Source organism: Chelonia mydas, chromosome 7 (assembly GCF_015237465.2).
Source record: "Chelonia mydas isolate rCheMyd1 chromosome 7, rCheMyd1.pri.v2, whole genome shotgun sequence".
NCBI classification, from domain to species: domain Eukaryota; kingdom Metazoa; phylum Chordata; order Testudines; family Cheloniidae; genus Chelonia; species Chelonia mydas.
Window position 1 is genome coordinate 49,014,044 of NC_057853.1, and position 13,847 is coordinate 49,027,890.

The 13,847-nt window shown below is 47.1% G+C and overlaps 1 protein-coding gene across 7 annotated transcripts in view; it reads left to right on the plus strand.

Moving 5' to 3' along the window:
- Positions 1–13,847, plus strand: part of LOC102935871 (TRAF interacting protein) — a 66,270-nt gene that overhangs the window by 7,811 nt on the left and 44,612 nt on the right. For all 7 annotated transcript variants that reach the window (XR_006292518.1, XM_037905949.2, XM_043552316.1 and 4 more), the window contains exons 5-6: positions 9,790–9,829; positions 12,572–12,699. Coding sequence is in view for 6 of the 7 variants with exons in the window: in XM_037905949.2 (XP_037761877.1) it covers positions 9,790–9,829; positions 12,572–12,699 (168 nt within the window). In the remaining variant the exon portion in view is untranslated. The remainder of the gene's footprint in view (positions 1–9,789; positions 9,830–12,571; positions 12,700–13,847) is intronic.

Consider the following 13,847-nt stretch of genomic DNA (forward strand, 5'->3'; position numbering starts at 1 on the left):
CCAGTGGGGTTTCATCATGTTGACATGGTACACCTGGTGGCGCTGTGCCCGATTGGACAGTTCCACTACATAGTTCACCTCATTAACCGGTCTGATGACCTTGAAGGGGCTGTCCCAGGCAGCTTGGACCTTGCTCTTCCTCACAGGGATGAAAAGCATCACCTGGTCCCCAGTAGCATAGGAGCGGGCACCTGCTGAGCGATCGTACCAGACCTTCTGCTTCCTCTGTGCCCTGGCCAGATTTCCCCAGCCAAGCCAATGAGCTCCACAAGCGTTTTCGCAGAAGGTCAGTACATACTCCACCACTGATTCTCCATCGGGAGAGGTCTTCCCCTCCAACTCGTCCCTCATCAAGTCTAGAGGTCCCCTTACCCTACTCCGATACAGCAACTCGAACAGGGAAAACCCTGTGGATTCCTGGGGGACTTCCCTGTATGTGAACAGCAGGAGGGGTAAATATTTGTCTCAGTCTTACGGGAGCTGGTCCATAAATGCTTTCAGCATCATCTTTAAGTTCCCATTGGACTGAAGGTGATATGCCCAGGTGTGTCTGACCTAGGGTGACCAGCTGAAACGGACAAAATATCAGAACATATGGGAGAAGCAAAAAAAAAAAAAGGCGGCCGGAGCAGCCAAAGCCACAGAATCGGGACAAATGGTGTCCTGATCGTGCATTTGTCGGGATGCAGGACAAAGAACTAAAAATCAAGACAGTCCCGTCTGGTCACCTTAGTCGGACCCCACACTTCTCCCACAAGCACTGGAGTAGGATTGACATGAAGTTGGACCCCTGGTCTATAAGGACCTCCTTGGGGAACCCCACTCTGCTGAAAATGGTCAGCAGCGCATCTGCCACAGTGTCTGCCTCAATCGAGGACAAAGCCACCGACTTGGGGTAGCACATAGTGAAATCTACCACCACCAGGATGCATTTCTTCCCCGACCAGGTCGCCCTGCTGATGCCCTGATGCCTTTCAAGGGGAATATTGTGGGCCAAGAACAACAGTCTGCGGTGGTACCTCTGGGGAACCACCAACTGCCTCCTGGCTTTCCAAGCTTCAGTTTGCCCCAAACCAACCCATTCCTGGTACAGGACTCCCTTCTCCCACAGGAATCTCTCCTGGTGGTCATCCCCCTGGGATCCTGCACCGCTGTGGCCAGCAAGCCTTCTCCAAGAAGGGATCCTCCTGCAGCTTCATCTGGAATTCAGCTGCTGGGTTTGAGGGTACAGTCCTGGTTGGTGGTGCTTCAGTTTCCCCACCTTGGGACGGAGGCTCCAGCCCCAGCCCTGTCAAGCCCTACCCTCGGTGCTTTGGTTCCCCCCCCCCCGCCCCCCCCCTTCCGGAGGTCCTGCGTTCCGCTCTGGCTCCAGGTAAGGACCAGGGTGCTCTGAGTGCCATCCAGCCAGTTCTCCAAGTCATTACCCATTAGCACCTCGGTAGGCAGGTGATCTTTGGGATCCCTCCTTAGCTCCCCATTTCAGTTGTATCCTTGCTACAGGCACCTTGACGGAGGGCCCAAACACTCTCCTCAGGGTCATGTATGCATTGGGCACTAGCTGGTCTGGGTCCACCACCTCGGACCATGCTAGTGTCACCTCTGCTCCCATGTCCCAGAACCCCTGGATGCTCCTTCCCCCAACCTCAATGGGGATGATGTGGCAATTGTCCCCCGGGGCCTGTCGAACGCTCACCCAGCGGATTGAGTATGGGCACTCGGGACCTGGAGCCCCACCTTCTCCTGCTGGCCTGACCTGGCACAGCCCTATCAACTGCGGCCCCCTGGACTGGCAGTGCTCCCACTCAGTGGGCTTCCACCCAGTTGACACCCAGTTCTGCTTGGCTGCCATTTCCTTCATGTTCAGGGATTGTGCCACCTTGTGTCCTTTTTGGCCACAGCAATTACATTTCAGGTCCCTCAAGTCCCACGAGGGGTGTCGGCCCACCCCGGCATTCATGGGCACCCCTGAGTTGGGCTTCCTGGAGTCTCACCTTTGAGAGGTCTCTGGGTGACTCCCCTTCTGAGTCCCTGACGTGGGTCTCCCTCCTGCTCCAAATTTGCTGTCCAAAAACTCATTCGCCAGTGCACCTGCACTGTGCAGAACTTTATGCTTCCGGTCCACTAACCACATCTTAAGGTCTGGAGGACAGATGTCATACAGCTGCTCCAACCCCTCACCAGGTTATAAGAAAAGGAGTACTTTTGGCACCTTAGAGGCTAACCAATTTATTTGAGCATAAGCTTTTGTGAGCTACAGCTCGATTCATTGGAGGCATGAAGGTTATACACGTCCTCTGCGGTAGTGGCCCCTGTGCCCTTCCTCCACTTACAGATATATTCCCCCAACAGATTGGCGACCTCCTTGTAAGTGACACCTGGGGTTCTGAGTACACCCAGGAATCGTTTCTTGTATGCCTCGGGGGTCAGTTCAAACTTCATCAGCAAAGCCTGTTTGAACAGGTCATAGTCCCCTTGTGACGTTCCCCTCTGGGGTTGTCTGGACCAGTGATCTGCTAGGCCACTCCAATCCTTGACTGTGGGAGCCAGCCTTACCCTGCTCTGCTGTGAGAACCTCCACTCCTGGGCTGTTCACACACAGCCTCTGGCATGTAAGCTGCTCCCAGCTACTTTCGGACCCAGCAGGGGGGTTAGACAGCGGAGCCTGTGGGGGTCAATCTAGTTCAGATCACAAGCCTTCTCAAAGGCTGTGCGGTAGGCATCAATATCCCCTCCTCCTTAAGCTGGGGCAGTAGTTTGGTGTCTAGAGTCCCCACAAAACTGGTATCTCGGGACCCTTTCCCACTTACCCCCCAGCAGGCCCTCTTGGCCCACCTCTCCTCCAACTCATGCTTTTGCTGTCCTGCACAGTCTGCCAGCCTCCGCTCCTCCAGCTCCTTTGCTTTCAGCTCCAGCCTCCGCAGCTCATCCAGGGAGAAACCTGCCTGGGGGCCCCCTGTGCTGACTGGGGAATCGGATCTGATAGATTCCCAGATGCTACACGGACTGCTCCCATGGCTACTCACTGGTTCTCAGGGCATCCCGGGAGCCCCCCCTAGGATCTGGAGCCTGTTCCTCAGACTGGTCATTCTCTACAAGCTGAGCCACCATCTGCTCCTTAGTGTGTGTGTGTCTGTCTCTCGCTCTCCTCCCCCCTGCCTTCTCTCCCTCCACAGACGTGCCAGGTCCCTATTACGGAGCTTCTTATAGGCCATTTCCACAGTGGTTCCTTCAATTCCCTCATTTTATTGCTGGCAGCCACTCACTGCAAAGCGCCTGTGCTCACAGCCAACCGTCTACAGGGTGTGTCCACAAACGGTCCTCTGCTACCACAGACTCACAGGTCGTGCCCACTCTTAGCCCATATGGTCCCTGGGGGGAGCCCTCTTCAGTGTGACAGCCCCTCTCGGAGGCCCACTCTCTCTTAGGGGTTAAGCCCCTCCGCTTCTTGAAACTGCACCTTTCTGAGCCTTAGCACGCCTATCTCTCGCCGTGGGTCCCCTGAGGGAGTCCACTCCCTCTGGACCCCCGAGGCCTCCACTCCCAGAAGGAATAATGCAACCCTGTTCTCTAGACTGGAGTGACTCTCAGCCAGCTTAAAAAGGGAGGGTTTACTGAGCGTCTGAACACAGCATAGGAAACTCTCAGGGCCCCAAGGCCTGGCCTCCCTCAGCACAGTACATCTAAGTCTCCCCTGCATTCAGGTGGGCTCTGCCTGCTCTCTCTCTCCAGTCCCAAGCCTCTGTGCTTTCCAGCTGGGCATCTGATATCACCTCCCCCAAGCCCCGCCTCTGTCCATTGTCTTCTGTCCAGGAAAACCAGGTTGCCTGGGCCTCCTCTCCTCTCAGCTGTCCTTTTGTTCTCCTCTGGCTGAAACTGGCTGGTCAGGTCACCGGGGTCTTCTCTTCACAGCCTATTGTCCTCCCACTGGCCAGAACCAGCTGTGACTCCTGAGCTGGTCACCAGTCACTGGGGTATCCATTCTCCAGGCCATTGGCTGGGGTCCCAAGTTCCGTCGCTGGTCCTCTGTAATAACAAACTCCTTCTCCCATTCCCTCGTTAAACCAGTAACACCCAGAGAAACTGCATCCCACCCCCTCAGCGTGCAAACCATTGAAAAAACCAAGAAAAAAACCCACTTTAACAGTGAGTCACTGTTTCCGTGTATACGCAGGCATTTTTTTCCCTGTTTATGGATCTTGCACACAGTAACAAGGGTGGAGTGATTCATAGATTCCAAGGTCAGAAAAGACCATTGTGATCATCTCGTGTGAGACTTCCTTTGTCACAGAGACCAGAGAACTTCCCCAAAATAATTTCTAGAGCAGATCTTTGAGAAAAACATCCAATCTTGATTTAAAACTTGTCACTGACTCCACCATGGCCCTGAGTAAATTGTTGAAATGGTTAATTATTTTCACCATTAAAAATTTACACCTTATTTCCAGTCAGAATCTGAGCTTCAACTTCCAGCCATTGGATGGTGTTAGACCTTTCTCTACTAGATTGAAGAGCCTATTGTTAAATATTTGTTCCCTGTGTAAGTACTGATAGACTGATCAAGTTATCCCTTAATCTTTTCTTAAACTAAAGAGATTGAGCTCCTTGCGTCTATATAAAGCAGGTTTTCTAATCCTTTAATAATTTTCATGTCTCTTCTCTGAGCCCTCTTCAATTTATCAACATCCTTCTTGAAATGTGGACACACAGAACTGGGCATGCTATTGTAGCAGCAGTTGCACCCGTGCCAAATACAGAAATAAAATAACCTCTCTGCTCCTACTTGAGATTCTTCTGTTTTATGCATCCAAGAATCACATTAGCCCTTTTGACCACTACGTTGCACTGGGAGCTCATGTTCAGCTGATTATCACCACTACTCCCAAATCTTTTTTTAGAGTCACTGCTTCCCAGGATAGAGTCCCCCATCGTGCAAGTATGGCCTATATTTTTTGTTCCTAGACGTATACGTTTACATTTAACCATATTAAAATGCACACTGTTTACCAAGCAATCCAGATCACTGTGTCAGTGATCTGTCCTCATCACTATTTACCACTCCCCCAATTTTTGTGTCATCTGCAAACATTTTCAGTGATGATTTTACGTTTTCTTCTAGGTCATTGATAAAAATGTTAAATAACATAGTGCCAAGATCAGTCCCTGCAGGACTCTGCTGGAAACACACCTGTTAGATGATGATTCCCTGTTTACAGTTACATTTGGGGACCTATCAGTTAACCAGTTTTTAATCCATTTAATGTGTGCCATGTTAATTTTACGTTCTAGTTCATCAAAATGTCATGCAGTACAAAGTCAAATGCCTTACAGAAGTTGTTTCCATGAACGCTGTTACCTTTATCAACCAAATTTATAATCTCGGCAAAAAAAATCAAGTTAGTTTGACAGGATCTGTTTTCCATAAACTGAGGTTGATTGGCATTTAATTATACTACCTTCCTTTAATTCCTTATTAATCTAATCCCATTATCAGCTGCTCCGTTATGTTGTCTGGGAACAATGTCAGACTGACAGGCATGTAATTACTCAGGCTATCCAATTTACCCTTTTAAAAAAATTGGCACATTAGCTTTCTTCGTCTTCTGGAACTTCCCTAGATTTCCGAGACTTATTGAAAATCAACATTAATGGTTCAGTGAGCTCCTCAGACAACTCCTTCAAAACTCTTGGATACAATTTATCTGTGCCTGCTGATTTAAAAGTGTCTAACTTTAGTAGCTATTTAACATCCTCCTGAGATTCTAGTGGAATGGAAAGAGCGTTATCAAATGGTATGACTACCTCCTCTGATTTTTTATTTTTTTTCCCTCTCAGAACTCCACATTTGACATGGGAGCAGGTTTGGTACACCCAACCTACTTTTAACTCATTGAAATTGACTAGAAATGCCTTTAAACAAAGCAGCATAAGGAAATCTGTACCTTTATGCTTTCTCTCTTAAGATGAGCATCAGAGTAACACTGTGACACACTGATAACTGTAGGAAAACTGCTTTGATTAGGGATGTATGTGAACAAATCTCCTGATAGCAGCGTGTATGGTGTTTAGCTTTGGAAAACTCTGAATGCAAAGAGTTAAATCTGGATATTATGGTGCTCTGTCTTCAAGTCAGTAGTTTAGCATTGACAAAGTCCTACTTCTGCATGTGTCAAGGTTCCTTCCCCACTCTGAACTCTAGGGTACAGATGTGGGGACCTGCATGAAAACCTCCTAAACTTACTTCTACCAGCTTAGGTTAAAACTTCCAAGGTACAAACTATTTTACCCTTTGCCCTTGGACTTTCGCTGCCACCACCAAACGTTTAACTGGGTTACTGAGAAAGAGTTGTTTGGAAATGTCTTTCCCCCCCAAATCCTCCCAACCCTTGCACCCCACTTCCTGGGGAAGGTTTGGTAAAAATCCTCACCAATTTGCATAGGTGACCACAGATCCAAACCCTTGGATCCAAACCCTTGGATCTTAAGAACAATGAAAAAGCATTCAGTTTCTGAAAAGAAGAATTTTAATAGAAGTAAAAAGAATCACTTCTGTAAAATCAGGATGGTAAATACCTGACAGGGTAATTAGATTCAAAACATAGAGAATCCCTCTAGGCAAAACCTTAAGTTACAGAAAGACACAAAGACAGGAATATCCATTCCTTTCAGCACAGCATATTTCCTCAGCCATTTAAAGAAATCATAATCTAACGCATATCTAGCCAGATTACTTACTAAATTCTAAGACTCCATTCCTTTTCTGTTCCCGGCAAAAGCATCACACAGACAGAGAGCCTTTGTTTCTCCCCCCCTCCAGCTTTTGAAAGTATATTGTCTCCTCATTGGTCATTTTGGTCAGGTGCCAGCGAGGTTATCCTAGCTGCTTAACCCTTTACAGGTGAAAGGGTTTTTCCTCTGGCCAGGAGGGATTTTAAAGGTGTTTACCCTTCCCTTTATATTTATGACAGCATGTCTGAGTCAACTGTTTAAAAAGAAGAAAATCGCCTTGACCTTGGTATAATGGGATTCTTATACCCTCTTGTGTTTAAAATCAGCATGTGCAGTGATTACCATAATTAGCATCATCATGGCAACTGCTGTGTATTTCATATATGTGTGTAGGAGGCAGGGGGGAGAATGCAAGACATTAACATAGGTAACAGTGTCATCTTGAGATACAGCTAACATATATTGAGGGCTAGAAGAGATGTGCAGAAGAGATGAAGACCTCCTATAAAACATGTCTAACTACCCATAGCTACCTAAAACTGACTTGGAGCAGATAAATGCTGCCTTTATGCTTGCAAGAACTAGTTTGAATGCATGCTAAATAGATGAGTGGCACTCTCTCTGTGGGCTGGCTAGAAAAAAGATTTCTCTAGAAAAGCAATTTTTCTTGCCACTGACTGTGTTTTCTTTCATGTTTCTTTAACACTTTTGCAGCTCTTTCTGGGGTCTAATTCTCTTTCCACCTATCTTCCTCTTCCTGCTTGATTCTTCAGTGAAGTCTTGCTCCTGTGCTCCTAGGCATTGCTGTGAAGGCACTCTTTTTGTCCTAAACACAGATACTTGAGATTAATGTGCTATGCCCATACAGAACGAATCTTTCAACTACAGGAGCAAGCCATTGGCTCCCCAGCATGCATCTTTGCTAATTAGTAAGAAGCGGGGCCCTTTAGTACCAGGAGAGAACTGCAGGTCTTTGTATGCAAATAGTTTAATTTGTTTCACATACTGCTTAACCTCAGTTTACTGTTTATATTAACAGGGCACAGGGGCCAGCTGAGCAATACAATCACATTGAATGCTTCCTGTTGCCCTGCAATGTTTTCAAAATAGTTTAAATGTGTAATGTTGAGCTTCTGGAGGAAGGTTAGCTTGCAGTGCTTGTGTATGACTATCATGTACAGAATCGTAAACCGTCGGTACTGGGTGATGGAAAAGCCTTCTTGGTTACGCAGTTTTATCTTCGTGTCAATGCAGGAGTAGCTGAGATGGCAGGTTTCCCTTTTCCTTTGGAGACTATTCTAAAGCCCAACATGGCTCACTTATCCTGTTGTTCAGCCTAAATTTTCCTAGTCTTATCCCCTTATTCTTACGTCTTGTCTTTATGGGGAAATTGACCAGAATAGTTCCCCAAGTGGATGTTCTATTTTAGAATAAATCACTTTATTCTGGAATAATTAGTGCACTATTTGAGCACACTAATTATTCCAAAATAGGGTCCACATGGGGAGCTATTCTGCAATAGTTAATTCTGATCAATTTCCCTGTGCAGACAAGCCCTTAATTATAGCCATGTGCCTCACAGTAACTAGCTTCTTTCCATCCAGGATGTTTACACCTTTCAAATAGGTATAAACTGTAAATCCTGTGGCTTCTGCTCCCCCATCCCTTGGCTGTCACTTAGCCAAATGTCAGTCTCGTCCCTCCAGCTCCCTGATCATTTTTTGTTGCTGTTCTCTGAATTCCTTCATTTCTCAATATCTTTCTGGCAAACAGATGACAGAACTGAACACAATATTCTAGGTACCATGTAGAGAGAGAGGGGCTCTGACAGGATGCCTCTGCATATGCAGCTTCTGCGTTGTGTTGGCATTTCTTGCTGTCTAGTTATATTGCAACTCTTGTCCAGCTTGCTGTCTCCTGTCCCCTGCAGGTCTCAATATTACTGCTTTTCAGGTTTCTTTCTCCCATTAAGTATGTTTGATTTTTTTCCCCAGATGTATTGGCTTCACTTGATTATTCTCTGCCCACTTTTCCAACCCCTTGTAGGTCCCTGTTGTATCCTCACTGGGTTTACAGCATCTACCAATTTAGTATCTATTAATTAAATTAACATGCTGTTTTCTCCCTTCTCCAGCTTGCTAATGAAGGTACACCGGACCCTCGCTAAACGTGGGATTTGGGATCCATGCATGGTACCGCGTTAACACGGGGACCGCATTAAAATGAATTCCAATTAAAGTAATTAAATTTGGGATCCATGGCCGTGACCACGTTATATGCGAATTCGCGTTATATAGACACACGTTCTAGCGAGGGTCCGGTGTATTTAATAAGATGTGATCTTCCCTGGATCCCTATGATACTTGCCAGACACCACCTCCCCTGACTTGATACTGATCAGTTTATGGTTGCCCTTTATTTAGGGTGTTGCAAGCCAACTATCAGTTCACATAAGCATCCATATCCAAGCTGATCTGAATGAACACTGAATATGGTTTTGCTAGACACTTGCTCACTCCATTTTCTGTCTAGCTGGGCATTTTCAAATCTTCCCGTTGTTCTGGGTATACGGCCCAATTTCATTGCATCTATTGCGTTCCCTTCAACCACTGAACTCATAATTCTAATTAAAAATAATCAACAATCTAGTTCTGTCTTTTGAGATCCTTGCCTTATTGCCTTGTTTAGTTAAGATGTTATGAAAATTCTTCCTCTGACTTCAAGTGTTTTCCCCGAGAGGCCTTCCAGACTTATTCAACTCAGTCAAAATGACTGACGCTGAGAGAATGACATGGATAAGACAAGACTGGGATGTTCTCTGTGGCAGTCTTGTTCTTCCCCTGAAGCACTGCCAGTTTGAGGTGCTCCCCATGTGTCCTGCCGTAGCACTTGGGAATGTTGCATATAACAAGGGCATTCCTCACTATTTTGTTCTGCTCTCAGCACCTGGTCATGTAACTCACCAGGAGAAAGCATTTAGGAATCATAAAACTCTCCTCTAAAATTAGGTGAAGGTTACTGGGTGGTGCTGCTCCTCATCCAGTTCTTTGTGTTGCATTTCAGAATGAACTGGACAAGGTGAAAGCACAGCTCTCCGGGAAAGGTGAGTTCAGAAAGGAAACAGAAGAGCACTCTGCCCAGCAGTAAAGGTGTGGAGAGAAGGAACACGAGATTGGCAGGCTATTGTTTTGTTTTGTGCAGAGGCTTTCAGGTCAGTTTGCAGCAGAAAAGTTGAGGCATTTGTATATGAGGGTGCTCTCTGAGCCTACAGTACAAGTGGGGTCTGCCTCTATGAAACTGGTTGGACAGAGCAAACTGGGGATCATGAGTCTTAAGCTTGCTGGGCCAGTAAGTAGAGTAGAGGGACCTGTAGACTTTGTTCAACGCTAGGGCTCTTATGTGATACAGCTGTGCTATAATTGTCCCTTGCAAGATTGCCCTAGCTGACATACCACTGATGGCTCAGTGTAGCACTTATTCCAGGTGGGAATCGGTGGCAAGCAAAGATTGTTTCATTGAGTTAGACCTGTTTGTTAGGAGACCCACAGCTGCCAGATGTCAGTAGCTCATTTCTTTAAGTGTAAAATGGCAGAAGAGGGCATATAATTGGGGCCCAAACAGAAATGGGAGAACTTTGGGACTTATTCAGCTGCTGCAATGCTGCATCCCCAAAAGAGCAGGCACAATTTGATGTGTGCATTTCCATTTTCTCATTGCTTTAAAGAGCTCGGGCTCTTTAATTTTAGAGTCTGTTTGATGGAGGCAGGAAAGCGAAAACCCTGGGGATGGTGTCAGTGTGTTTTAAGCATTGTCTGTAGGCAGCCTGTCATCAGAACATGAGTCATGAGCAGCCAAAGGAAAATGTCAGTCAGTCTGAGTGACAGAAATCCTGAGACATGAGTTTGCAATAAGCAAAATAAAAAAAAATAAAAAAAAAAAAAAAAAACCCTTTAAAGGGAGCTTGGAGTGGGGAGTTTCAGCCATTTCCGCTGTCCTGTTGGGTCCTCTGCCCTCTCACACGTGCAAGGCAGAAATAGCTGACTAGATCTATTTATTAGCCTGAAAAGAGTTAGAAAATCTATCAGATGCCTATACCAAGGCCCCTCCTTGCAAGCAGTCCGGGGCGGTGACATAGTGAGTACCTTCTGGGGAAGAGTGCTGGGACTCCTATCAGAATGCTCTCCGAAGGAATTGCTTTGCAGATTTGTTTTTTTATGTTAGCTAGGAGGTGCTGGACTTGAAGGTCTCCCTGATGGGAAGGAGGAGCTTTCTTCTGTTCTGTGTCCTGACTGCGTATAGGCTATTACTCCTGCCTTGTTAGCCTCAGGGACTCTGCCCCCACTGCCTCCATCTTCGATTCCTCCTTTTTCAAGAATCTGCCTCCGCTTGTAGCTTTCCCCAGCAGCAGAATGAAGGTAGCCTTGTCAGTTTCACAGCTGCCACAGGGGGTTCTAAAGAGCAGATGTGTACCTGAGAAGAGTGTTGTACACACCTGAGACCAGCAGCTGAGGTGCTGGATCTGTCTGCAGACCCCAAGAGGCATTGCTGCACTCTGGTCACATTGGAACATTTTCTTCCCATCACAAGTACCAGAAATGAAACATCTGTTGGCCCTGAAAGCTTCAGTCTTGCAGAGCTAGCCTCCTGCCACCACACCAGGGGAAGTCCTGCCTGAAAGTGTGTGCAGTGGGATGCCTCTCCAATAATGGTCAGTTACTAACAGAGAGCTGATGGAAACCGGGAGGATGAGTGGATTTAAACAGTGCTTAAAAATAGTGCTGCTTTGCTGTCCATGACTTGCTGTAGTAGCACTGTGAGAGGTGGGGACCACTGCCTTATGCTGCTGCAAAACAGGAGCTTTCCAGTGATGTAAAATGTTCTCTGCCTCTGTCAGCTCATGATACTGGTCAGTCTGACCACCAGCTGGCATTCCTGCCTCCCTCCGGAACATGCTTCAGTTCCAGCAGAATCTGCGCACCCCTATATCTCACGTGGCTGAAGGCAGGCACAAATACACCTTCCAGGCCAAAAGGCTTTATTGCTGGCAGCCAAGGCATTGGAATTGAGGATATTCGTGTGGGGGAGGGGCGATCAGAACAGGATTTTAAAGCCTTATGATGTGCAAGGACTGGAAATGTTCCAGAGTGATAAATCTGCCTTAATCAAGTACCACGTGGGCTTAAGAGCTCCAGTGCATTCTGCAGAGCTGTGCTTTAATGCTGCTTCACTTATGTGTTTGTGATCTCGCACCCAGAGAGACACAGACTGTGGTGAGGGTGAGTGACAGCAGCATAACTGCACAGCCGCGTAATTGCTCTGCATGTAGGCACTGTGTTCCTGTGCACAGCAGCGGCTGTCAAGCCTATCTAAGCATGTACCCCGCGCACACGACTTCTCGCTGGGAGAGCAGCATCAAGGCAGCTCACTAGAGCTTTGTAGTTCTATAAATGTTTCGTTCGGCCTGCAAGGATGCTGGCTCTTTGCACCCAAGCTTGACTTTGGGAGCAGCTGGGGGATAGCACATGATAGTTAGCTCAGTCCACATTAACTGGGCAAGCTAGGACAGTGCTGAAAGGCCACTGAGGGGGATTTCTCTTGACTGGTAAAGAAATGTTTGAAATCTACTGAAGCTGGGTGCAGGGATTGCTTAGCACAGGTCCTGTCTGACACATTGCATTTGGCAGGGAGGGGGTCTGATGGGAAATGACTAAGTCTCGGAGAGTTTCTCAATCTGAATTTACGTATCCTGTCTGTCACTCTGGCTGCATATCTGCCCTTAGACCCATGGGTCTCAGGGCTGCCCAGGGCAAGGCATTCCAAGTGCTATGTGAGCATTTCCTTTCAGAGAAGGAGAAGCGAGACTGCCAGTCTATCATAGACACACTGAGGGAGACTGTGGATGTTCACAACGCCACCATCGAGTCACTCCAGAAAGCCCTGTGTGAGACGGAGATGCTGTGTTCCACTCTCAAGGTACCTTTCTCCATGGGCAGCGTACATCTGATCTACCCCCTATCTGGCTAGGGTTACAGTCTCACTGGCTCTTCCTCTGCGTCATGCTATCCTCATGCCTGTGCAGAGAGGACAGGTGGCTCTGCGCTCGGAGGTCGAAGTTCTGTTCCTGGCTCTGAAACCAGCTCCCTGTGACATGTGTGGGCCCCATCTCTCGAGATGTGAAGTGGAAGGAGAGCAGTGGGGCTGTGTTCCCATTTAAGACAATCCTTTAACCTTGTCCGAACTCCTTGAGGAGGTGGTGTTATAGAAGATCCAAGGGGGCAAAGGGTTAACGTTCTCTAGGGCAGCAGTACTGTTTCAAGGCGATGTCTTTCAGTTGTAACTACACATCACCCTGGGACAGTAATCTCCTGAGGGTATCTCCCTTGGACCCAGGCACCTTGGAAGAGGTGAGAAATTGGGGAAACAATACACTTATTGGATGAATCTAAAGCAGTTGGAGTACTTGACATGTTAAAATATTGGGTCTTCTCTGTGCTTAGCCTTAAGTGATTTGTGGCTGGGGTGGGTTGTTAGAATCCTGCTTTAAAATGGCATTCCACTCAAGGCGAGGGAATGAAAGGCAAAAGTGCATGCTGACGTGTTCAGCCTGCGATGAGCTGGGTCTGGCTTGTTAATGCAGTGTCAGTATTGATCTTCCATTGCATCAGTGTGAATGCCCTCTTAGGGAGAGAGACTCTAGCTTCTGTTAAGGACTGACACTAGTGCCCTGCATTAAATCTCTTTCTGTAGGCCTGGTGGGGTTCAGTGTGAATTGGTTAATGTTAATCAATGATTTCCTCCTCCACCCAGGCAAGTTAATTGAAATGTACAGAGAGAAAGTTACAAGTTTAGGGTGGGTTGGACCAACCCTTGTGCTGCTGCCAAACCTGTTCTGTAGTCAAGCCACTAACAGGAAATAATCTCTGTGTGTGTGTGCGTGTTTGTGTGTGTATATATCTATATAGTCATAACTCATGAGTGAATAACAGCTAGGACAGGCTTAAGTGGGATGGCCACTTCCCTGTGATGCCCTCCAGGGAAACCGATCTAACTTAATCATAGTGATTGGTCTTTGCCAGTGCTTAATTGAGATGATAGTGCCATAAATTCCACGTTTTGGGGGT